The sequence below is a fragment of the Loxodonta africana genome, chromosome 14, assembly GCF_030014295.1.
Source record: "Loxodonta africana isolate mLoxAfr1 chromosome 14, mLoxAfr1.hap2, whole genome shotgun sequence".
Taxonomy (NCBI): Eukaryota; Metazoa; Chordata; class Mammalia; order Proboscidea; family Elephantidae; genus Loxodonta; species Loxodonta africana.
This window is the reverse complement of record NC_087355.1, coordinates 37,285,241-37,309,213: the sequence shown is the minus strand read 5'-3', so window position 1 is coordinate 37,309,213 and position 23,973 is coordinate 37,285,241. Positions and strand designations below refer to the sequence as shown.

The following is a 23,973-nucleotide window of genomic DNA, read 5'->3' as shown; positions in this document are numbered from 1 at the left end:
TAAACTGCATTGAGCAGGCTTCTTCTTTCTAGTAAATTTTGGTCTCGTTTTGAAATTACCCTGTATTTATAGGGTTGCTGTGAGTTGGAATTGACTCGACGGCACTGGGTTTGGTTTTGGTTTGTTGCTATGGAGGTATCTGTGTGTATTAGAATAAAACAAATGTAATACTGTTAATATCATTTGGAATCAACACTTGGGGTAACAGAAAACAGATAAAAATATAAAATCAAATTAAGTAAAAAAATCCTTTTTTTCCTTTTAGTGGAAAATGGCTTTTATTTCAAATTGAAAATATCAGCATGAACTCAGAATTTGTATTTTTTAGCTCTGTTCAGAGAAAATGCCTAGGAATAATCACCCTCTTCCTCTAATGGTGTTTGTTGACAATCTAATTTGAGATGAACTCCAATTCCCTCTACAAGAGTTTAAGTGCTACCCTCTCTGTGAGCCCTTTCTTACCCTATTCTCCTGTGTCCATAGGCCACCCCCAATCCAAGCAGACCTAGGACACCTTCCCCTAAGTTCTCACTGTACCTGGTTAGCAGTCTCACTGCACAGTAACTGTACAAATCAAACCTATTTCACAGTAAATCCATGGAGAACTAGGGCCTTGTGTTTTCATAAACTAATTCTATTTAATATGTGTCCTATGATTGAATGAATGGACAAATGAATGAAAGAACAATATCTTCAGCATCTTTCTCCATCCGATTCATCATTTAAGCACCAACTCGGTGATATTTCAAGTGCCAAATTCTTCCACCACCAGAGATGATATATATTCTCCACACCCAGCACAGGCTCAATAGATTAAACACTTTTAGAGGCTCTTGGGGGCCTGCTGCAACAAATACATCATAGTATGAATCTAAAAGAAAAGATTCTTATCGAATAAGTCTGCTGAGTTAGCTGAAAAAAAGAAAGTTTCATCAGAGAATCACTATTTTAAGTTAACTTACCAGTTACCTGTAACTGTAACCTTCCACTGTGGTTATTACTAGTATCAGACCTTGGTGAAGCAGTGGCCATGTCCCAAAATTCAGCTTAAACCTAAAAAAAAGTTAATGTATTTATATTAGACAAGAGACTGTAATTTTCAACATGATTAAAATTTCTTGTTTGAATCAACTAAGAAGCCACGTCTAGTAAAGTATTTCCAGCCTCTAACATGTTGACATGTTCACAGTTGTCCTCCATTTACTTAGCACTGTAATATCACTATTAAAAGAATATGGCTATTTAACTGTACCTGGGTCAATCTGAGCGACAAAAAATAAGTGAGGATACTAGGAATCCAGGTCACATGTTGATTTTAGATATCATGTCTCCTTAGTCTACTTTAACCTGGAACAGTTCCTCAATCTTTGTCTTTCATGACCTTGATACTTTTGAAGAGTACTGGCCAGTTATTTTGTGGGATATCCTTCAATTTGGATTTGTGATCCTGGATTGGATCCTGGACCAGAAAATGGATGTTAGTGGTGTTATGGATTGAATTGTGTCCCCCCAGATTTTGTGGCAACTTGGCTAGGCCATGATTCCCAGTATTGTGTGGTTGTCCACTATTTTGTGATCTGAAATGATCACTATTTTAATGAGGCAGGATTAGAGGCAGTTATGTTAATGAGGCAAGACTCAATCTACAAGATTAGGTTGTAAAGTGAGTCAATTTCTTTTGAGATATAAGAGAGAATTGGGCATAGAGAAGAGGGACCTCATTACCACCAAGCATGAAATGCCAGGACCTGGAGTCCTTGCACTGAGAAGTTCCTAGATCAGGGAAAGACTGATGACAAGGACCTTCCCCCAGAGCTGATAAAGAGAGAAAGCCTTTTCCTGGAGCTGGCACCCTGAATTTGGACTTCTAGCCTCCTAAACTGTGAGAGAATCAATTTCTGTTTGCTAAAGCCAAACACTTGTGGTATTTCTGTTATAGCTGTACTAGATAACTAAGACAGTGGGAAAACTGGCAAAATTTTCATAACATCTAGATTAGATAATAGCATTGTATCAGTATTTCCTGATTTTGATCATTGTACTGAGGTTATGTAAAATGCTAGTATTTGGGAAATGTGAGTGAAGGGTATACAGGAATTCTTTATATGAGGTTCGAAACTTCTTTGTTTTGCTTGAATTTCAAAATGAAAAGTTAAAAAAAAAATAAAGAATATAGCTATTTGAAGGCATTCCAAAAGAATGCCAAGCTTAGACATTCATGGGACAGACAGGCACGTAAATTTGCTATGCTCAGCATGAATGCGTAGTGTTCATCTAGGTGGGAAGAAGGAAAACAAATTAGAAAATCTGTCATTTGCTTTTTTCCCTTTCTAATGATTAGAAACAATGTGAAATAATCAGAGATGCACGCTTACAGAAAATTTGCAGCAAAGGGCAAAACACACAGTGGAAGACAGATATGGGGAAAAATTAAATACACTAGTTTTTAATACTCTTAGTAGGTCAAGGATACTGTTTAGAACACAAACATGCATCACATGGAACTTAATTTATTCATAAAGTATGAATAACTAATCTCATGTGATAGATCCCCTCTCATATCAGGCACAGTCCCTAGTGGTGCCAACAGCTAATGTGCTCAGCTGCTAACCAAAAGGCTGAAGGTTTGAGTCCAAGAGATGTGCCCTGGAAGAAAGGCCTGGCAATCTACTTCTGAAAAATCAGTTCTTAAGAACTCTATTGTAATTTTTTAATACAGTGAAATCTGTGAGAGCCAGAATTCAAGGGGATTGTCTTGTTTTTCCAGGTCTTGCAAGTTTCCACCTTTAAAAGGGTGCAGTCTTACCACTCTTCTATCACTCTCTATTAGTGGAGAATATCTGAGTTTTCTTTCTCTGACAGGTTTCCACCTTACACAGGTTCTGGCTTTCACAGGTTTTACTGTGTAGTATCTTGTCCAAATTAAAAAAAAACAAAACAAAAAACCAAACCCTTCTGTTGAGTCAATTCTAACTCACAGTGACCTTATCTAGTCCAGTTTATATACTACATTATGTACGTCCCTAGCAAATCCTGCATTTTTCTTTGTACAGGTAATTATTTTCCAAGTTCTACTCCACCCCCTCAAATTTTTATTTGATGGAAATACAGAGTAGAGCTCCTTCAGCTTTCTTCTACATGACAAATATCTTAAGACTCAACTTCTATTCACCCTTAACCTCCTAAGGTACACCAGGACATTCTGAGCAAGACTGAGAAATATAATGTTTATCTTGTTTTTCCCTGCTTGCAGTCTTTTTATCTTGTTTTTCCCTGTCTGAAGTCTTTTCTAGGTTTCATTTAGATCTTTCCCCTAAACTCAGGTACCCAAAACTCTAAAAATCATTAGATTCTCTTCACTTGTCTATAGTTGCAGATAGATAGCTAAATAGATAGATAGGGGCAGACAAGATAAACAGTTGCTTATTAGTTGATGAGCTGATCCTAGTTAATATACATTCACAGGTCCTGAGACCTCAGTCAGGCCAATGCTCTCATCCTGCAGGAACTGAGTGACCACGGAGTGGAATTTCAGTCACATCTGGCAGAAGTCAGATCAGGATGCACAAAGGAAAGTAAGACGACTTTGGATAACAAAAAGGAGGAAGGTGGTCACTCTCCATTTTTAAGCCTCCCAACCTGATCAGCCTCCAAAGGTAATGCTAGTCCCTCCACAAAGGAGAATGGTTGGGTAAAGCGAAATTCTGATTCTCCTGCTCCATCTCAGAACTCAGACACGGAACAGCAATCCCCTACAAGTGGTGGGACAAAAGTAGCTCCAGCTCAAACATCAGACGTAGGATCAGAAAGATGAAAATAAGGCAGATAGACAGGGTAAATGTCCCAAAAAGGCAAAGTGGGAACTCCAGCCATGTTCCATGGAGGGAACAAAGACCAATGGAAGGAATCTGACAGAAAAGATGGCAAAAAGGATCAGGATGTCAGATCTGCACCAAAGCCAAAGAAACCTGAAGAAAACCCAACCTTCGAGTTCACCCCTGTGCCACCAGGGCTCTGTAAGTATAAAACAAATATGTCAAAACTTATTAATATTCAAACTATATAAAAACATCTACAAATAACAGGAAAAAGAACATGATAGGCAAATGGGCAAAAACCTGAATAGGAATTTTACAAAGAAACTTGTAAGGTCAATAAGCATAAGAAAAGATGCAGAACCTCATTACCCATCAGAGAAATACAAGTTAAGACCACATGAGATATTTTAACATTCACCAGAATGGTAAAAACCAGGAATTTTGACAGTACAGGTATCCTCTACTTTTCAAAAGCTTACTTTACGTCACCTGGCTTTTAGGAAAGACCTACACTAGTACCTGTTTTTACTAACCGAAAGATATCTGAAAAGGATTTTCACTTTCATGAGAAAAGGCAAAAAGTGGAAATAGTGTTCACTGTTGTGCAGGGAACCATTAAAGAGGCAGAGTGCACCCCAAGCAGCGAGAGTGGCGTCACCAAGCTCCTTCCCTGGGAACTACACTCAGTACGTCAGCACCAAGCCGCCACAGCTCTGAACTATGTCTGAGTATCTGTGCTTTACCTTGATTTATTGTGGACATCCGTTAGCAAGACATGTCCTAAGGTAACAGAAAAGCCTAAGAGAACTTGTAAGGGTGTTACGGTTACCATAAAACTGGACAAGGATTATTTTTGGGGTCTGGGAACACTCAAAAATTTTTCCTACATAAATTATTGCTAATTGCTTCTTCGCTTTACGCTATTTCAACTTACAAAAGGTTTCACAGGAACACTCTACTTTTAGATAGTGGGAGAAACCTGTATCAAATAACGCTAAAAAAAAAAAAAAATTTTTTTTGAGGTAGTTGTTGCTTTTATACACTGCTAACAGGGGTCTAAACTGATGAAATATGTGTCTAAGTGTTGGAAAACAATTTGGTACTATCATGTAAAGCTGAATATTTATTTACATGTCCTTCAGTGAGCAATTCCACTCCTAGATATATACTATAAAAATTTTTGGACTTGCTTATCAAGTAAAAGCATTCATCATAATAAAAAAACTAACAACTACTCAAAGTCCAGTGGTAGAAAAATGGTTAAATGATTACACTAACTTACACACTAGAACACTATACAGCAGTGAGAACTTCAGCTGTAGGCAACAACATGAAAGGATCTTAGGAACATGCTAGCGGTGAGTCGAGATAAATGGAAGTCCTGAGCATTAATACCTTCTCATTCAGTCTTACCTCAGATTTAACATTCTACATCAAGCTCATCAATAAATTCTTTCAACTCATGATGACATGTGGTACGGCCAAATCCACACAGTCCAAAAATAAGTCTCCATGCTTATTTTGTTGCTAAAAATGTCAATGTGTGTACTGAGATTTTTTTCCTCTATTTTTGCATGCTGTTTGAATGTTTTCCTTGAAACGTATGAAGATTTGTAATTAATTGTAATTAATCACCTATAATAAAATATCATTTGTGCAAGCTTTAAAAAGCCTGCAAAAAGAATGATTATAAAACTTAAAACAACTGGCTACCACTACTGAACATTTTGATCAAGGATTCTATATAGGAATCCTGATCAAAAGGGGGAAATAGAGAACAGAATTTCAAATTCTTGTATTCCAGACTTTCTGGAGCCATGAGGCCTGGATGAATTCCTAAAACTCAGATAATTTTTAAATCTTAAACCAAAAATATCCCCTAAAGTCTCCTTAAACCAAACAGTAGTTTAATTTAACTAGTAAAAAATAGTATATGCCTTGAGCACTATGCTCTTTTAAGAACTATCTATATGGAATCAAATTGACAACAGCAACTCAAAAGATGAGACAGAAACTTTAGAGAGCAGTGAGTTTATGTTAATGGGGTAGCAACACATCAGAAAAGGAGGTGAGAATGGCTGCACAACTTGAAGAATGTAATCAATGTCACTGAATTGTACATGTAGAAACTGTTGAATTGGTGTATGTTTTGCTGTGTATATTCTCAACAGCAAAATAAATAAAACTCAAGACAAAGAAATTATTTGTGGTAATAGTATTTAAAAAAAGTGGAGGTGATAGAAAAAATTCAGGATGACAACTACTTTGGTGGGGTGGGGGAGAGAACAAGGAAGAAGATGGGGTTACAGAGGCACACACCTTAACTGTCCGACCATGTTAATGACCTAGTTAAGCTGAATGGTTGCTTCACCAATTTTTTTTTTTTTATTATTAACTTCCATGTTATATATAATTGAGTATACTTAAATGAAATAATTTTTAAAACATTAAAGAATGCATGGAAAGGAAACAGAGAGAGCAAAGTGTAGATCACTAATTTGGCAACTGTAATGGTAGGGGAATATGTCTGTGACCTATGAAGGAAGAAAAGGGAAAAGCATAAAACTTCCACACAGATGTTGTACAGTCTTCAAAGAAAAAGACACTTCTTCCCCAGGGCAGTAAATGAGGGACCTAACAATAGGTGAGGAGCGCTGGTGGTACAGTGGTTAAGAGCTATGACTGCTAACTAAAAGGTCCGCAGTTCAAATCCACCAGCTGCTCCTTGGAAGTCCTATAGGGCAGTTCTCCTCTGTCCTTTAGGGTTGCTATGATTGCAATCGACACGACGGCAAAGGATAATGGTAAGGATAAGTGAAGGTATTGATTTCATTTGGAGGTAGACAAAAAGAAAATCGTGAAACCTCATTAATGAACTGGACAGGGAATTGTTGAGAATAAAGGAGACAGGTACAGAATTAGTTATTTGAGAAGAATTTCAAAAATTTAAAACACTATGGATATCAAGAAATGGTGTCAAAGAGCTAATAACATTGTTCATTCCACTACATCAAACTGTCTGTACTCTTATTTCGTCCCCCAATCCAGGGCTCCCTTTATTCTATATATACCAATCCTCGGGTTCAAGAATACAAGCCTCTGGTAATCAAATAGTTGCAAATTTTAGCTGTAAAAAGTGACAGAGATGGTTCAAAAATGGCACCATCTTGCTTTAAAAGGGAAGATACACAGTAAATAAAATTTTGAATTTCAACATGCAATTAGTCTTCACATTTAGCAACAAAGTTGTGTGGTACTTAAAATAGAAAATAGTGTTACATGTCATATTTTTATGACAACACAGCACTAGGTCTACATAGATGTGAGTAACTCTCAACATGTATGGAGTTTGATTGTTAAATATCATCTTAGTTTAAAAAAAAAACTGTTCATCACTTACTATGTACCAAGAACTGTGCCAAACACTGGAGATACAAGATGAGTAAAGACACAATTCCTTCTTTCAAGGAGCTCATAGTCTAGTGAGGAGACAAACCTGTAAACAAATAAAGCTGCTTTCAGTGTGGTTGTTACAATAGACACAAAAGTTAAGATATTAAATCTGCGGCACCCAAGAGAAGGTGGATAATCCAGCCTACAGGGATTGGGAAAGGTTTCACAGACAGCCTTTGAGTACATTGTGTCTTGAAGTGTAATTCTCTAAGCATCATCTGCAGGAAGTATGGAACGTTTAGAGAACTGATGATATATAATACAAAGGAACATAAGGATGGTGTGAAGTGATAAGGCTTAACAGGCAAACAGGGTAGGGTCTAAACTGTATAGGACACTACAGAGCAGTTTATATGATATTCTATACGTACCATGGATAGTGGTTTAAAGTTTACCTTGAAGGCAACTGATAGACACTAAATATTTTCAATGAGAATTGCCATTTTGGAAAAATAGTTTTGACAGTAGTGATAATAGATTTAAGATGGCAAATTTATTTGAACTAGTGCATTGTTAGTGGGAAGAAAAAAACTAAGGATACATGTAAGATTTTTGACCAGATGATTATGAGTCGGCTGAGGGTTGGAAAGAGGAAGGAGTCTGAACAATTAAAATTTCCCACTTTGCTATCCAGGTGGAATACAAGAGGAAGAGCAATCTGGGGAGGTAATACTACACAAAGTTTTTAAGAGTCAACTCTGGAGACAGGCTCTTTGGATTTCATTTCCAGTTCTGCCATATAAGAGTTGTTGGACTAAGTCAGCTTCACGGCTCACTGTCTTCTTCAGTAGAATAGGAAGAACAAAGGCATCTATCTCATGTTGTAACAAGGATTAAGTAATATAATTCATGTACAATGCTTAGCACCTGGAGTATATGGTACAAAGTAATCACTCAAAAAGGCTTTAACTGTTGTTGTTGCTGTGGGAGAAGAGAGGTTAGTGATAAAACGAAATTTCATTTTGGACATGTCCACTGGAACTGTTAACGACCAGGTGAAAAAATTTAATAGACACCTAGGTATGTAAGTATGCAGCTCAGGGAATAGGTCTACGGAGAATAAATATTTTGCAGTTAGTTTATACAAACCAAAAAACCAAACCCGTTGCCGTCGTGTCAACTGCAACTCATAGCAACCCTACAGAACAGTAGAATTGCCCAGAATTGCCCCATAGGGTTTCCGAGGAGCGCCTGGTGGATTTAAACTGCTGACATTTTGGTTAGCAACCGTAGCACTTAACCACTATGCCACCAGGGTTTCCTAGTACAGGGGGTATTAAATTTGTGGAAGAGGATGGACTACCTCATGGAGGAGATATTCTGGGATAAATGCTGAGCGGAATCAGAGAGGGTGCTGATCAACTACGGCCGAGCAGTACTAATACAGAAGTGAGTACTTATCACGAATCCACAGGGACAACAATCTGAACAATGGTATGACTTTTTCCCAGCTATCCTTGATCCGCAGGATATAAGAACAGAGAACTGTAGAGCCAATTCTAGTTCAAGGATTTATAAAGTGAGTGCGGGGGGGGGGGGGGAGGATACATTTTAACAAATCTTAAAGCAAATCTGGTTACCTATGCAAATGAATTAAGGTCATAACCTATGCCTAGAAGCTACGGTCAGTTATATATAAGCTAATTATGTCCAGTTCAACCCTTTAAAAATGTTACAGGGCTGTAAAAAGGTTCATTATTATTCAACTACAGGTACAGATGAGAGTCTTAAATATACATACGAAACAACATTTCTAGTCCTTGAGATTACAGACCTACTAAATCATCACTTAGAAGATAAATCTTAATTGCCTTACTTCAAGATCTCAGTTTTTTTTAAACTGTACTTTAGATGAAGGTTTACAGAGCAAACTAGCTTCTCATTAAACAATTAGTACACATACTGTTTTATAACATTGGTTATCAATCCCACGACATGTCAACGTTCTCCTTTCTCGACCTTAGGTTCCTTATTACCAGCTTTCTGTCCCCTCCTGCCTTTTAGTCCTTGCCCCTGGGCTGGTATGCCTACAGCCTGTCTAATCTTTGGATTAAGGGTAAACCTTAGGAGTGACTTCAGTACTGAGCTAAAAAGGTGTCCCGGGGCCATACTCTCAAAGTTTCTCCAGCCTCTGTCAGGCCAGTAAGTCTGGTATTTTTTGTGAGTTAGAATTTTGTTCTACATTTTGTTCCCGCTCTGTCCAGGACTGCATGTTGTGATCCCTATCAGAGTAGTAGGTGGTGGCTAGCCAGGCTGCTCACAGGCTTTTAAGACCCTAGAATGTAGAACATTTTCTTTATAAACTATGTTATGCTAATTGAGCTAGATGTTCCTTCCCCAAGACCATGGTCCCCACAGTCCTCAGCCCAGCAATTCGGTCCCTCAGGGAGTCTGGATGTGTCTATGGAGTGTCCGTGACCTTGCCTTGTACAAGTTGTGCTGGCTTCCCCAGCACTGTGTACAGTCTTACCCTTCATCAAAGTTAACCAAACCAAACCAAACCCAGTGCCGTCGAGTCGACTCATAGCAACCCTATAGGACAGAGGAGAACTGCCCCATTGAGTTTCCAAGGAGCACCTGGCAGATTCGAACTGCTGACCCTTTGGTTAGCAGCCATAGCACTTAGCCACTACACCACCAGGGTTTCCTCATCAAAGTTACCACTTATCTCTTGTCTAGTGTTTTTCCACCCCCACTCCTCCCTCCCCTGTAACCATCAAAGATTGTTTCTCTTTTTGTGTGTAAACCTTTTCATGAGTTTTTATAGTAGTGGTCTCATACAATATTTGTCCTTTTGTGATTGACTTATTTCACTTGGCATAATAACCCCCGGATTCATCCATGTTGTGAGATGCTTCAAAGATTCATCACTGTTCTTTATCATTGCATAGAACACCATTGTGTGTTATGTACCAGAGTTTGTTTATCCATTCGTCTTTTGAAGGGCACCTAAGTTTGTTTCCATCTTTTTGCTATTATGAAGAATGCTGCAACGAACATGGGTGTGCATATGTCTATTCATGTGATGGCTGTTAATTCTCTAGGGTATACTCCAAGGGGTGGGACTGCTGGATCATATGGTATTTCTATTTCTAGCTTTCTAAGGAAGCACCATATCATTTTCTAGAACGGTTGTACCATTTTGGATTCCCACCAGCAGTGCATAGAAGTTCCAATCTCCCTGAAGCCTCTCCAACATTGGTTATTTTCTATTTTTTTGACTTGTGCCAGTAATGCTGGGGTGAGATGGTATTTCATTGTGGTTTCGATTTGGATTTCTCTAATGGCTAGTGATTACCAGCATTTCCTCATGTGTCTGTTAGCCCCTTGAACGCAAGATCTCATTCTTAAGTCAGAAGCAAAACTTAAGAAAATAGTAAGATTCATTTGCCTGCTGTTGTTGTTTGGTGCCATTTAGTCAGTTCTGACTCACAGCAACCCCACGTACGACAGAATGAAACACTGCCTGGTCCTGTGCCACCCACACAATCCTTGTTATATTTGTGCCCATTGTTGCAGCCACTATGTCAATATATCTTATTGAGGGTCTTCCTCTTTTTCTGATGACTCTCTACCAAGCATGATACCCTTTTTGAGGGACCAGTCCCTCCTGATAATGCGTTCAAAGTATGTGAGATGAAGTCTGGCCATCCTTGCTTCTAAGGAGCATTCTGGCTGTACTTCTTTCAAGACAAATTTATTTGTTTTTCTGGAAGTCCATGGTATATTCTGTATTCTTTCCCAATACCATAATTCAAAGGCATTAATTCTTATTCAGTCTTCCTTATTCACTGTCCAGCTTTCATATGCATGAGACAATGGAAAACACCTTGGCTTAGATCAGGTGCACCATAGTCCTTAAAGTGACATTTTTTTTCATCTGCATGTATGTATAGAATTAAGGCCTTGAAAAGCCACAAAGAAAATGTCACATATCTGATTGTATCAATTAATAAACATACTTACTGGCTGCCTAGTCTATAAAGAGGAGTCCCTGGGTGGTGCAGTTAATGTGCCTGGCTGCTAACTGAAGGGCTGGAGGTTCAAGTCTACTCAGAGGCGCCTTGAAGAAGAGCCTGGCAACCTACTTCTAAAAAATCAGCCACTGAAAACTCTATGGAGCACAGCTCCACTCTGACACTCACGTGAGTCACTGTCAGTTGAAGTCAACTCCACAGCAACTGGCAGTCTGTAAAGTGGCTACAGCAAGGGCTCAAAAACAGGAGACGGTTCCAGCCGAAGACACTGTTAATACGCAAAAAACAGCTCAGTAACAAGAGGGTACATGTTAGGTGCTAAGGAAATTTAGTCAAAAAAGTTTCATGAATGGGAAACCTAGGGAATCAGGGAACCTACTTTTGGATAGTTATTTTATCAATAGCACAAAATTTAAAACTCAATGAATGTGGCAAACAAAAAGAGAAATGGATTAACTAATTAAGCAGCCTCTTCCTCCTAAAATATCCAAGATACAGCAACTCTAAGGAAGAATTTCATAAAAACATAGACTGTTTATTTTAATCCAAAAACACCTATCTAATCATAGGCTCTGACAGCTGCAGTGCTTTAATCCTCCATCTTTCTGTACTTCCCAATTTCAAAGTTCCTTTTACTACGTAGCAGCCCAGGTGGTGAAGTGGTTAAGAGTTCAGCTGCTAACCAAAGGTCTGCAGTTCGAATCCACCAGCCACTCCTTAGAAACCCTGTGGGGCAGTTCTACTCTACCCAACAGGGTTTGCTATGTTTTATTTTTTAGTGCACAACATATGGAACTTTGGGGAAGATCACAGGAAGTGTTTTTTTCTGGAAAAAATTAATCTCCCAAACGCCAAATTTCCTAAGTCAATATTAGTACAGTTGAAGAGAAAGATTAGTAACAGACATCTTACTTTGATCTTGAGATTTTCCTTACCCACAAAACCAAATACTAACCATTAAAAATTCCTGACCAGAAATCAATCCTGCCAGTGGTGTTTTTTCACCCAAAGTTGCTAAGCTTTTCTTTCTTGTTCTAAGCCAAACCCATTGCCACCAAGTCGATTCTGACTCATAGCGACCCTATAGTACAGGGTAGAACTGCCCTATAGGGTTTCCAAGGAGTGCCTGGCAGATTCGAACTGCTCACCTTTTGGTTAGCAGCCATAGCTCTTGGCCACCAGACCACCAGGATTTCCGTTCTAAGCCAGGACTACTTAATTTAAATGTCAAAAGGTAACATGGCTGTAGGTGGTTGGAGGGCCTTGTGACCTGATATTAGTTGACCTCAGTAAAAGGGGGAGAGCATAAGTCACTCAATCACATTAACATTAGCCAATGGTTGATCTGCTCCTCTCCCTCCTCTTCTCTTTATAAGCCCCAGTTGTAATTAGCTTACTTCAAGCCATTTGCTTTTTTTTGGAATCAGAATGGTCTCCCTCCATGCAGACAGAATAATGGCCCAGGATAAACCTTATGTTTTAATTCCTTTGAGTTTTGACTATTTTTAACAGTACCCATCTTTTATTATTCATCTTAACCCAATTTCAGGTTTTCAGATTTTCAACCTGAGGAAGTGAAAATACTAATTTTTCCCAATACTTCTGGGTTGTTTTTACTGATCCTCCAATTTTCCCCTCTCCGTTTCCAGCAACATTAATCTGGACCTTTTTTTTTTTTTCTTTCACTTTTTCCCCCCAGATGTATCACATCTCCCCTTTCATAAATTCATTCTCTTCCTGTTTTTTTTTTTTTTACGTGTCTCACTTTCTTGTGTCAAAGAGTTTATGCTCATCTGTAATTTTTTGTTTTACTCCTCTCAAACAATTACACAGAAAATTCCCCTGCTTTATAATTAACATTTCAAATTTTACCTCTCATTACTATGTGTATCTGTTGCTACCTCAAGCTAAGAGGCAGATTCTTAAAATGTGCCACCAAACCTGTTGTAGCTGAGTCGATTTTGACTCAGTGACCCTACAGAACAGAGCAGAACTGCCCCAGAGTTTCCAAGAAGCGGCTGGCAGATTTGAACTGCTGACTTTTTTTTTCTGTACGCTTTAAGTGAAAGTTTACGGTTCAACTTGGTTCCTCATACAAAAATTTATACACACATTGTTATGTGACCCTAGTTGCTCCACCTATAATGTGACAGCACACTCCTCCTTTCTACCCTGGATTTCTCGTGTCCATTCAACCAGCTCCTGTACCTTCCTGCCTTCTCATCTTGCCTCTGGACAGGAGCTGCCCATTTAGTCTCATTTATCTATTTGAGCTAAGAAGCATACTTTTCACAAGTATCATTTTATGTCTTATAATCCAGTCTAATCTTTGTCTGAAGAGTTGGCTTTGGGAATGGTTTTAGTTTGGGGCTAACAGAAAGTCCAGGAGCCATGTCTTTTAGCGTTCCTCTAGTCTCAGTCAGACCATTAAGTCTGGTCTTCTTACTAGAATTTGAGTTCTGCACCCCACTTTTCTCCTGCTCTGTCAGGGATTCTCTGTTGTGTTCCCTGTCAGGGCGATCATTGGTGGCAGCCCCGCACCATCTAGTTCGTCTGGTCTCAGGAACTGCTGACCTTTTGATTAGCAGCCACGCTCTTTACCATTGCACCACCAGGGTGCCACAGGCATCACAATTTTAATTTTCTAAGCACTAAACCTTGATCCATCTCTGTTGTTTGGTGCCAACTCATAGTGACCCTACGCACAACAGAACGAAACACTGCCTGGTCCTGTGCAATCTTTATAATTGTTATTATGCTTGAGTCCACTGTTGCAGCTACTGTGTCAATCCATCTTGTTGAGGGTCTTCCTTTTTTTCACTGACCTTCTACTCCACCAAGCATGATGTCCTTCTCCAGGAACTGGTCTTTCCTCATAGCAGGTCCAAAGTATGTGAGATGAAGTCTCGCCATCCTTGCTTCTAATAAGCATTCTGGCTGTACTTCTTCTAAGACAGATTTGTTCATTCTTCTGGCAGTCCATGGTATATATATTCACTATTCTTCACCAGCACTGTAACTGAAAGGCATCAATTCTTTTTCAGACCTCCTTATTCATTTTCCAGCTCTCATGCAAATATGAGAGGATTAAAAACACCACGGCTTGAGTCAGGCACACCTTAGTCCTTAAAGTGACATCTTTATTTTTTAATACTTTAAAGAGATCTTTTGCAGTACATTTGTCCAAGGCAATGCGTTGTTTGATTTCTCGACTCCTGCTTCCATGGGCATTGGTTGTGGATCCTAGTAAAACAGAATTCTTTACAACTTCAATATTTTATCCATTTATCATAATGTTGCTTATTGGGCCAGCTGTGAGTTTTTTTTTAATGTTTTGAGGTGTAATCCATACTGAAGGCTGTGGTCTTTGATTTTCTTCAGTAAGTGCTTCAAGTCCTCTTCACTTTCAGCAATTAAGGTTGTGTTTCATCTGCATAATGCAGGTTGTTAATGAGTCTTCCTCCAATCCTGATGCCCCATTCTTCTTCATATAGTCTAGCTTCTCAGATTATTTGCTCAGCCTACAGACTGAGTAAGTATGGTAAAAGGATACAGCCCTGACGCATACCTTTCCTGACTTTAAACCATGCTGTATTCCCTTGTTCTGTTCAAACGACTGCCTCTTGGGCTATGTACAGGTTCCTCAGGAGCACAATTAAGTGTTCAGGAATTCCCATTCTTCGCAATGTTATCCATAATTTGTTATGATCCACACAGTCGAATGCCTTTGCACAGTCAATAAAACACAGGTAAACATCTTTCCAGTGTTCTGTGCTTTCAGCCAGAATTCATCTGACATCAGCAACAATATCCCTTGTTCCACGCCCTCTTCTAAGTCCAGCTTGAATTGCTGACAGTTCCTTGTTGATGTACTGCTGCAACTGCTTTTAAATGATCTTCAGCAAAATTTTACTTGCGTGTGATATTAATGATACTGTTCGATAATTTCTGCACTCTGTTGGATCACCTTTCTTTGGAATGGGTACAAATAAGGATCTCTTCCAGTTGGTTGGCCAGGTAGCTGTCTTTCAAATTTCCTGGCATAGTCGTGTGAGCACCTCCAGCACTGTACCCGTTGTTGAAACATCTCAATTGGTATTCTGTCATTTCCTGGAGCCTTGTTTTTCACCAATGTCTTCAGCACAGCTTGGACCTCTTCCTTTAGTACCATCAGTTTTTAATCATATGCTACCTCCTGGAATGGTTGAACGTCTACCAATTCTTTAGATTCTCTTTGTCCTACCAATTTTAACCATTTCCAAACTATGCCTTCCTCTCAAAATTACTCTATAACCAAACAATTCTAAAACTATCTCGGTTATATACTGAATCCAAATTTCTTTCCCTTCCTCAAATCAAGAAACATTTCCATTCTTATTGTGGGTCCCTTACTGTGGTGGTCAAAAGCCTATTGAACTTAACCTTATGCCTCCCCCAAATTATCAGAGCATACACCCTTTCAACTATGGCCAATTAACTTCCTGTAATTTACTTCCTCGTTGCTCTTCATGTAAAATTCACTCTATTCAGAGAAACTGAAATCCAAAAGCTAGTTAAACAAACTCAATTTTCTTTTTCATTCTAATTAATTCTAACCAAGTTAGTTCTTGACTCTTGGGTCCTTTAAATTTCATCTACTTCCTTACCTTCTAAATAGCCTTGTATCCACATTGTACAGAGACCTTTTCTACTCAGGACACAAAACATGATTAGAAGTAACCTAACTTCCTTTTCTTATCAGGGTTCTTGCCCCAATTTTATAAGAAATAGTTACAACTACCTACCCAAAGCAAAGCTAACCACCTACCCTTTCAGATAAAATACATTTCATATAACTTTAAGCCAGGAAAATTCACATGGTTTTCTTGTCTATCTGGAATGCAAATTCCTTCAAGAAAAAAGCGATAAATAATTTAAAAAAGACTTTGGACAGAAAACTAGAGACTAAGCCAGCAGTAACTATAACACACCAAGTATTGGCCAGTTCAGAAGATCAAATATCAAGGACATTTCTACTCTGAGCTAACAGAAGTGCATGTCTTGCTCTTTTCCAAGTCAGAGGATAGCAATATTTCTTAATTATATTTACTGCAAACTTAATGTAAAGCTCTAAAAATCTGGCAACGTCAAAAGTTAAAATAAAACCAAACCCACAGTGACCCTGTAAGGTCAGAGTAGAACTGCCTCCACAGGTTTTCAAGGAGCAGCTGGTGGATTAGAACTGCTGTACTTTTGGTTAGCAGCCAAACTCTTAGCCACCGCGCCACCAGGGCTCCCCCCAAGTCAAATCCTGTTCAACAAATAAACTTCCCCTTATAGAAGACTTTCAAGATCTAGCTGATAGTCCAATTATTTCACATAAGAAATCACTAATGAACAATTGAAAATAGGAAAGTATCATTTGTCTAGCTTGAATTTGAATTTCTGCTCCCAAAGTTACTAAGAGGCAGTGTAACAGTGGTTAAGAGCAAATTCTGCAGTCAGGATGTCTGGGTTCAAATCCCAGTTCACCACTTAACTATGTTCAGCTTCTCTCAAGCTCCTTTACCTCATCGTGCCTTAGTTTTTACATCTATAAAGTGTGGATGACAATAGTACCTACCTCATACTGTAGTTATGAGAATTAAATGAGTTAATATTGACAAAGCACTGAGAAAACAGCTTTGCACACAATAAATGCTTAATAAATAAATCAACAAGGCTTTGGGTAAGATACCTTCAAAATGAGATTCACATTATGCCAGAACTTTGTGAATTAGGTCACACAGTGGTTAAGAGCTACAGCTGCTAACCAAAAAAGGTTGGCAGTTCGGCAGTTTGAATCCACAGGCTGCTTCTTGGAAACCTTACGGGGCAGCTCTACTTCGTCCTATAGGGTCACACTGAATTGTAATCGACTGGATGGCAATTTTTTTTTTATATATAAATGCTAAATTATTAAGAACATAACATAGGTGAAAAACAGTAATACTAAATATGAGAGACAACAAGAAACTCACTGCCATTTTTATACAGAAAAATATAAGAAGCCTTGGTGGTACAATGTTTAAGCACTCAGCTGCTAACGGAAAGGTTGATGGTTCAAACCCACCCGCAGGCTCCCTGGGAGAAAAGACCTGGCAATCTATTCTCGTAAAGATTATAGCCCAGGAAACCCTATGGAGCAGTTTTACTCAGTCATCTAAGGTTGTTTTAAGTCAGAATTGACTTGACAGCACACAACAAATAGTCATGTGTCTTAGTTATCTAGTGCTGCTATAAAAGAAATACCAGAAGTGGATGGCTTTAACAAACCGAAGTTTATTCTCTCATAGTCTAGTAGGCTAGATGTCTGAGTTCAGGGTGCCAGCTCCACAGGAAGGCTTTCTCTGTCGGCTCTGGAAGAAGGTCCTAGTCATCAATCTTCCCTTGGTCTAGGAGCTTCTCTGCATAGGGACCCTAGGTCCAAAGGACATGCTTTGCTCCTGGCACTACTTTCTTGGTGGTATGAGGTCCCCCTAATCTCTTTGATCGCTTCTCTTTTATATCTCAAGAGATTGACTTAAAACACTACCTAATCTTGTAGACTGAGTCCCGCCTCATTAACATAACTGCCTCTAATCCTGCCTCATTAACACAGAGGCAGGATTTATAACACATAGGAAAATCACATCAGATGACAAAATGGTGGACAATCACACAGTAGTGGGAATCATGGCCTAGCCAAGTTGACACAAATTTCTGGGGGATACAATTCAATCCATAGCATTCTAGCCTTTGACCCCCCAAAATTCATGTCCTTGCCATATATAATTTCTCTTTATCTATGAAATCTAGAATACAAGTTCTCTGCTTCCAATGGTGGAACAGCCACAAGCTAGACATTTCCATTACAAATGGGAGAAACTGGAGGGAAAGAAGTGATGCCAGGAACTACGCAAGTCAGCAGAACATGTTACATGAGATTTCAAGGCTTGAAAACCCTCTGTTCTCTGAGCCTTACCACGGGTATCTGCCCTGCTGGACCATGTGTTCCAAAGCTCTGTAGCTCTACCAAAGCTCTGCAGCTCCACCAATAAGTGCCTGGAGGCACTCCACTCTGCCAGTAAACTTCAACCAGAAGGCAGTCAGCTCTCTTGCTCCATGGGTTGGCAAGCCTAGCTCTATGATAAGTGCTCGGAGGCACCTCACACCGCCAGGAAGCCTCCTGCCAAAGGCACTCAAATCTCTCGCTCCATGGGTCAGCTCCAGCACTGTCTAGCACTAGTCTCCTAGTTGGGCTGCTACCATTTCTCGTTGCTGCTCCTTGCCGTCTGCCAGGCCCTAGTGTTTGTTAACAGCTCTCTTCACTTCTTTCTGAGCTCTCACCAGAATTAACTGTCTTTGATGTCCATAATTCCAACAACAGTCTCTTCAAGGTAATCTAAACCCACTAAATCTAGGCTTTTATTATTAGGCACTTTATAACTCTTCCAGCCTCTATCCATTTACAGTTTCAAAACTGCTTCCACATTTTAGGTATCTGTTAGAGCAGCACCCTACACTCAGTACCAAATTCTGTCTTAGTTATCTAGTGCTGCTAAAACAGAAGTACCACAAGCGGACGGCTTTAACAAAAAGAAATTTATTCTCTCACAGTCTAGGAGGCTAGGAGTCCGAATCCAGGGTGCCAGCTCCTGGAAAGTCTTTCTCTTTGTGTGGGCTCTGGAGGACAGTCCTTGTCATCAATCTTCCCTGGTCGAGGAGATTCTCAGTGCAGGGACCCCAGGTCCAAAGGACACACTATTCTCCTGGCTCTTGTTTCTTGGTGGTATGAGGTCCCCATGTCTTTCTGATTGCTTCTCTCTTTTGTATCTCAAAAGAGACTGACTTAAGACACAACTTTATCTTGTAGATTGAGTTCTGCCTCATTAACATAACTGCCTCTAATCTTACCTCAATAACATTACAGAGGTAGGATTTAAGAGTAGGAAACTCACATCAGATGACAAAATGGCAGACAATCATACAATACTGGGAACCATGGACTAGCCAAGTTGACATGCATTTTTGAGGGGGATACAATTTAATCATAACATCCTGCTACATACTTTTGATTTTATCAGTTAATTCTTCTGAATACTGAGGTTACCCTTTTAAAGCTAAACAAATTTTATATTTTTTTATTTTAAAAAACTTCTAGTAAAATATACTACTCACAAACCTGTCCTAGTATTAAGTCTTTGAAAATGAAGTGTCCCCTCCTACTTTTAAATGATCCAGTACCTACATCATTTTCAACTCCTAAGGTATTTTCCTCCTCATTTATACCCAAAATAAAACCAAAACCAAACCAAACCCAGTGCCGTCGACTTGATTCCGGCTCATAGTGGCCCTGTAGGACAGAGTAGAACTGCCCTGTAGAGTTTCCAAGGAGCGCCTGGCAGATTCGAACTGCCGACCCTTTGGTTAGCAGCCGTAGCACTTAACCACTACGCCACCAGGGTTTCCACCCAAAATAAGAGTAACAAAAAAAAAAAAAAAGAGGAAAAAAATCCCTAAACCAACTAACTTAAAAGAATAGTCGACCCTCTATCTCACCTTCTACTCATTCCTCTAGGGGTCCCTGGGTGGTGCAACCAGTTCAGTGCTAGCCTACTAGCCAAAAGGTTGGAGGTTTGAACCTATCCAGAGGCACTTCAGAAGACAGGCCTGGTGATCTGCTTCCAAAACGCCACATAGCCTTGAAAACCCTCAGGAGCATTTCTACTGTGCACATATAGGGTCACCATGTGCTGGAATCGACTCAACTAACAACAACTCATTCCTTTATCCTCGTAATTTGGTTGCTGCTTTTGCAACTCTACTGAAACATGCTCTGCCCCCTGGCCAAAGAGTGCCCACTTCATCCCCTGGTATAGTGTAGTGGTTCAGTGGTAGAATTCTCACCTTCCGTATGAGATGCCTGGATTGGATTCCAGCCCAATGCATCTCATGTGCAGCCATCACCCATCTGTCAGTGGAGGCTTGTGTATTGCTATGATGCTACAAGGTTTCAATGGAGCTTCCAGGCTAAGACAGACTAGGAAGAAAGGTCTGGCAATCTACGTCAAAAGCCCTATAAATCACAATGGTCTGATCCACAACAGGTCACAGGGATGGCACAGTACCACATTTGGTTCTATTGTGTATAGGGTTGTCAAGAGTCAGGGCTGACTGGAAGTTGGCTAACAACATACCCCTTTTTCTCCTGGAACTCTCTGTACCATCAAATAATGGTTAGATCACTCAATAAATATTTACTGGGCTTCCCTTTTGTTTTTCCTACAAAATTCTGATCCAAACTTCTAAGTGAATCTTTGCAGTAGAAGAGAACCAATTTACCATGCAGCAAGAAAAAGCTAATCAATAATCAAACTAGTTACTAGGCATTTCTTTTAACAAGTTTTCTGAATTAAGTCATTTAGCATACATGTACTAAGCATGTTTCCAGATAATATGTTAAACACTAAAAAAAATACTCTTTGCCCTCAAAGAGTTTATAATTTAGTAGTGAAAACAGACAAGTAAATCACCAGTTTTAAGTTCACTGACAAGGGTAAGAGTATAGAAAGCAATTGGATTTGGCGGTGAGAGGCATGAGGTGTCAGGAAAGAATTCTGACAGTCGAGCTGAGTTGTGGAGGATTCCTACTTAGGAGGTGCAGAGATAAAAGGAAAGAAGTGCTTTCAAGATATTCTGTGTTCAGAGAAGGGAGATGATCAATACAGGCAGAAAATATAAAAGTAGTCGTGCTCGGGGAAGGATGTGGGGAGAGTGAAATGCGAGAGGAGACCACCAAGGTAGGAAGACTGTACCATGAAAAGTACTAAGAAAGCCATAGAGAGCTACTGAATGTTCAGCAAAGAACATTTTTATTTTAGAAAAATCACTCTGGCAGTATTGCAAGGGTAGCCGGAAAGCGGGGTGGGCAAAAAATGGTCTGAAACTGGGGAGGAAGAGGAGGGAGGAGAATCTATAATAATTGTATTAATCAGATGCAGGGATAAAATAAAGGGAGAAATTCAACATGACTCCCAGATTTTGTCTGGGTCAATTAGGGTGATGGTGCCAGTTAGCAAGACAGGAAAATCATAAAAAGAAGCACAGTGTAAAAGAAAAATAATGAATTTTAAATGTGTTGTTTGATGCCTAAGAGACATACAAGTGGCACCATCCAGTAAGCGGTTATCCAGTTGCTTGGCATCCCTCAAATAATCACCTCTCACCATCTCCACCAAAACCACCATCATCTCCAGCACCATCATCTGTCATTCGAACTACAGGAGCAGTTTCAGAAATGGTCTCCCCGCCTCTACTCTTTATCTCCCACCCCCTACATCCATCCTCTATCTAGCAGTCCCACCTGGGAGACCCTGGGTGGCGCATGAAAGGCTGGCAGTTTGAACCCACCCAGAGGTGTCTCAGGAGACAGGCCTGGTGATTGAAAAGTCACAGCCCTGAAAACCTTACAGAGCAGTTTTACTCTGTACACACGGAGGGCATCATGAGTTGGAACTGACTCAACAGCAACCAACAACATCTCGCAGTCAGAGTGATCTTTCAATAACAGGACGCATCACAATTCTACTTCACAATCCAATGTTCTCTCATTTTAACTAAAATAACACCAAACACACACATGGCCTTACGTGATCTGCACCCCCTCCTCTCTTCCCTTCTGTCCCCTCCTGTCCCTGCTGAGCAGTGTTTCACCTTCACTGGCAATCTTACCATGCCTCAGTCTGATTACCTTATGTTATCATGGGGACTTTGCAGGCACTTCTCCATTATTCTGAGTCTTTAGGGCTCAGCTCAAATGTGATCTCTTCAGAAATAATCCCCGATCAGCCTAAGTAAAGCAAGACCTTCATTCCTCCATCTCTACCACCTCACACTACTTCATCTTACCAAGCAATTTGTAATGATTTATGACCATATATTTTGCCCTCTCGCTTCTGTCCCCATCTCCCCCTCCCCCAGGTAAGATCCTTGAGGACAGGGACTCTATCTTATTTACCATTCTGTTCTCAGAACACAGACTAGGGCCTGGCAGAAGGAAGGCCCCCAATAAACAATTACTGATTGATTGGGACAGAGCTCAGTAAAGAGATGTATGCTGGACGTAAAGGTATACAGGACATCCCATAAGTGAAGTTCAAGAGTAAACTGGAGGCCAACTCTGCTGCGGCAAGCACTCTGCTGATACACTGTACATGAAATCACCCAGGGAGGCCTACTGCATACAATTAGCAGAAGGACAAAAGGGACTCTGGGGCACACCAACATTGGAGGGGTGAACAGCTGACAAAAACTATGCACAGGGAGGAGGAAAGTCAGAAGAAAATTCTAAGAATTTCAAGAAGAAAACACTAGTCGACCCCACTTAAATGCCCTAGTAAGGTCAGTTTAAGAGAGAGAGAGATCGATGTTCACTGGACAATATGGAAGTTATAAAGTCCTCAGCAAGGGTAATTTTAATGGAGTGGTAGGACCAGAAGCCACTGGCTTAAGAAGTATATGAACAGCCAGAAACCTCTTTCCGGATGTTTGACTGTAAAGAAAAAGGAAGATATAGGCTTAAAGGGAAGTGTTCACGGGTGTATTTTTGAAGATGGAAGAGACTTGAACATGTTCACAGGCAGGAAGAAATTGAAATCACAGAAGAGACAAAGCAAGATCTCTGAGAAGGCAGAAATGGTTGAGATCTAAAACAGAGGTATAGACAAAAACAGCTCTTCTGCTAAAGTTAGAGAGAGAAAAAGATGGGTGTGAATGCAGATATATCTGAAAGTGTATGGAAAGGAAGTTTAGGAGGTTTTACCTAATGCCTCCGATTTCCTCAGTGAAGTGGGAGACACTCTTTGAGACACCGGGAATACAATGGTCAATAAAAATAGAATTTCCTGTTTTAAGAGGGATGTGGCTGGGTAAGGATTTTGAGCAAGAAATAGTTTCGAATGACTACTGAAGGAAATGGAGACAGAAACATGGGCCCAGATAAGCCGTGGCATCAATCCCCACAGATGTATGGATTTTTCCCAGCCCATTTTAACAGTCCATGTTTAGAAGCAATGATATCGATGTTCAGAGCTATTCAGGGCATAGGCTCTAAAAGAGAAAAGGGCACACTCCAGCTACTATGAAACTACTTCCAGTCACTCAAACGCATTAGGTATATACACTCTCTCCCACTTCCATTAAATAAAATTCAGCTAGAGAAAAACTAAGATGATTGGATTCTCTAGAAAAGCTCTTTATCCAAAGCTCACTCTTCACACATACTTGTAATCCATTGCCAGTCTTCTCCAACCTGGTTGTGTATCAGAATCACCTGGAGACTATGCTGGGGGCTGTAGGTATTGCTCACTCACAGATCTGGGTACCAATGGTTTGCTACATGTTATTCTCACCTTTCACGTATCTAAATTCTACTCATTCTTCAAGAGTCAATTCAATTGTCGTTATCTCTAATTTTAGACTAGTTGCTAAGAATCTTCATAGCACTGTAATTGTTTATTTCTCTATCTTCCTCCATTATACTGTAAATTTCCTTATTATTACTCATTTCTGTGATTGCAGGTGCTAGCTCAGTGTCTGGCCCTTACTAAACACTCAGTAAGTGTATGCTGAGAAGATTCACAATTTAAAAATGTACTATAAAGATTTGAAACTTTAAATTAAAATATTATAAAGAAAATTCTATACAGGTGGGGTTATAAACCACC

At 39.7% G+C, this 23,973-nt stretch overlaps 1 protein-coding gene across 10 annotated transcripts in view; it reads right to left on the bottom strand.

Moving 5' to 3' along the window:
* WWP1 (WW domain containing E3 ubiquitin protein ligase 1) overlaps positions 1–23,973 on the bottom strand; it is a 119,377-nt gene that overhangs the window by 80,541 nt on the left and 14,863 nt on the right. For 5 of the 10 annotated variants that reach the window (XM_064267884.1, XM_064267883.1, XM_023545850.2 and 2 more), the window contains exons 2-4: positions 11,417–11,516; positions 7,219–7,314; positions 963–1,053 (exon numbers count right to left, since the gene is read on the bottom strand). In XM_064267884.1, the coding sequence (XP_064123954.1) occupies positions 963–1,032 (70 nt within the window). In that variant the 5' untranslated portion in view covers positions 1,033–1,053; positions 7,219–7,314; positions 11,417–11,516. The remainder of the gene's footprint in view (positions 1–962; positions 1,054–7,218; positions 7,315–11,416; positions 11,517–23,973) is intronic. The other 5 variants (XM_010588383.3, XM_064267882.1, XM_023545846.2 and 2 more) reach the window with 3 other exon arrangements.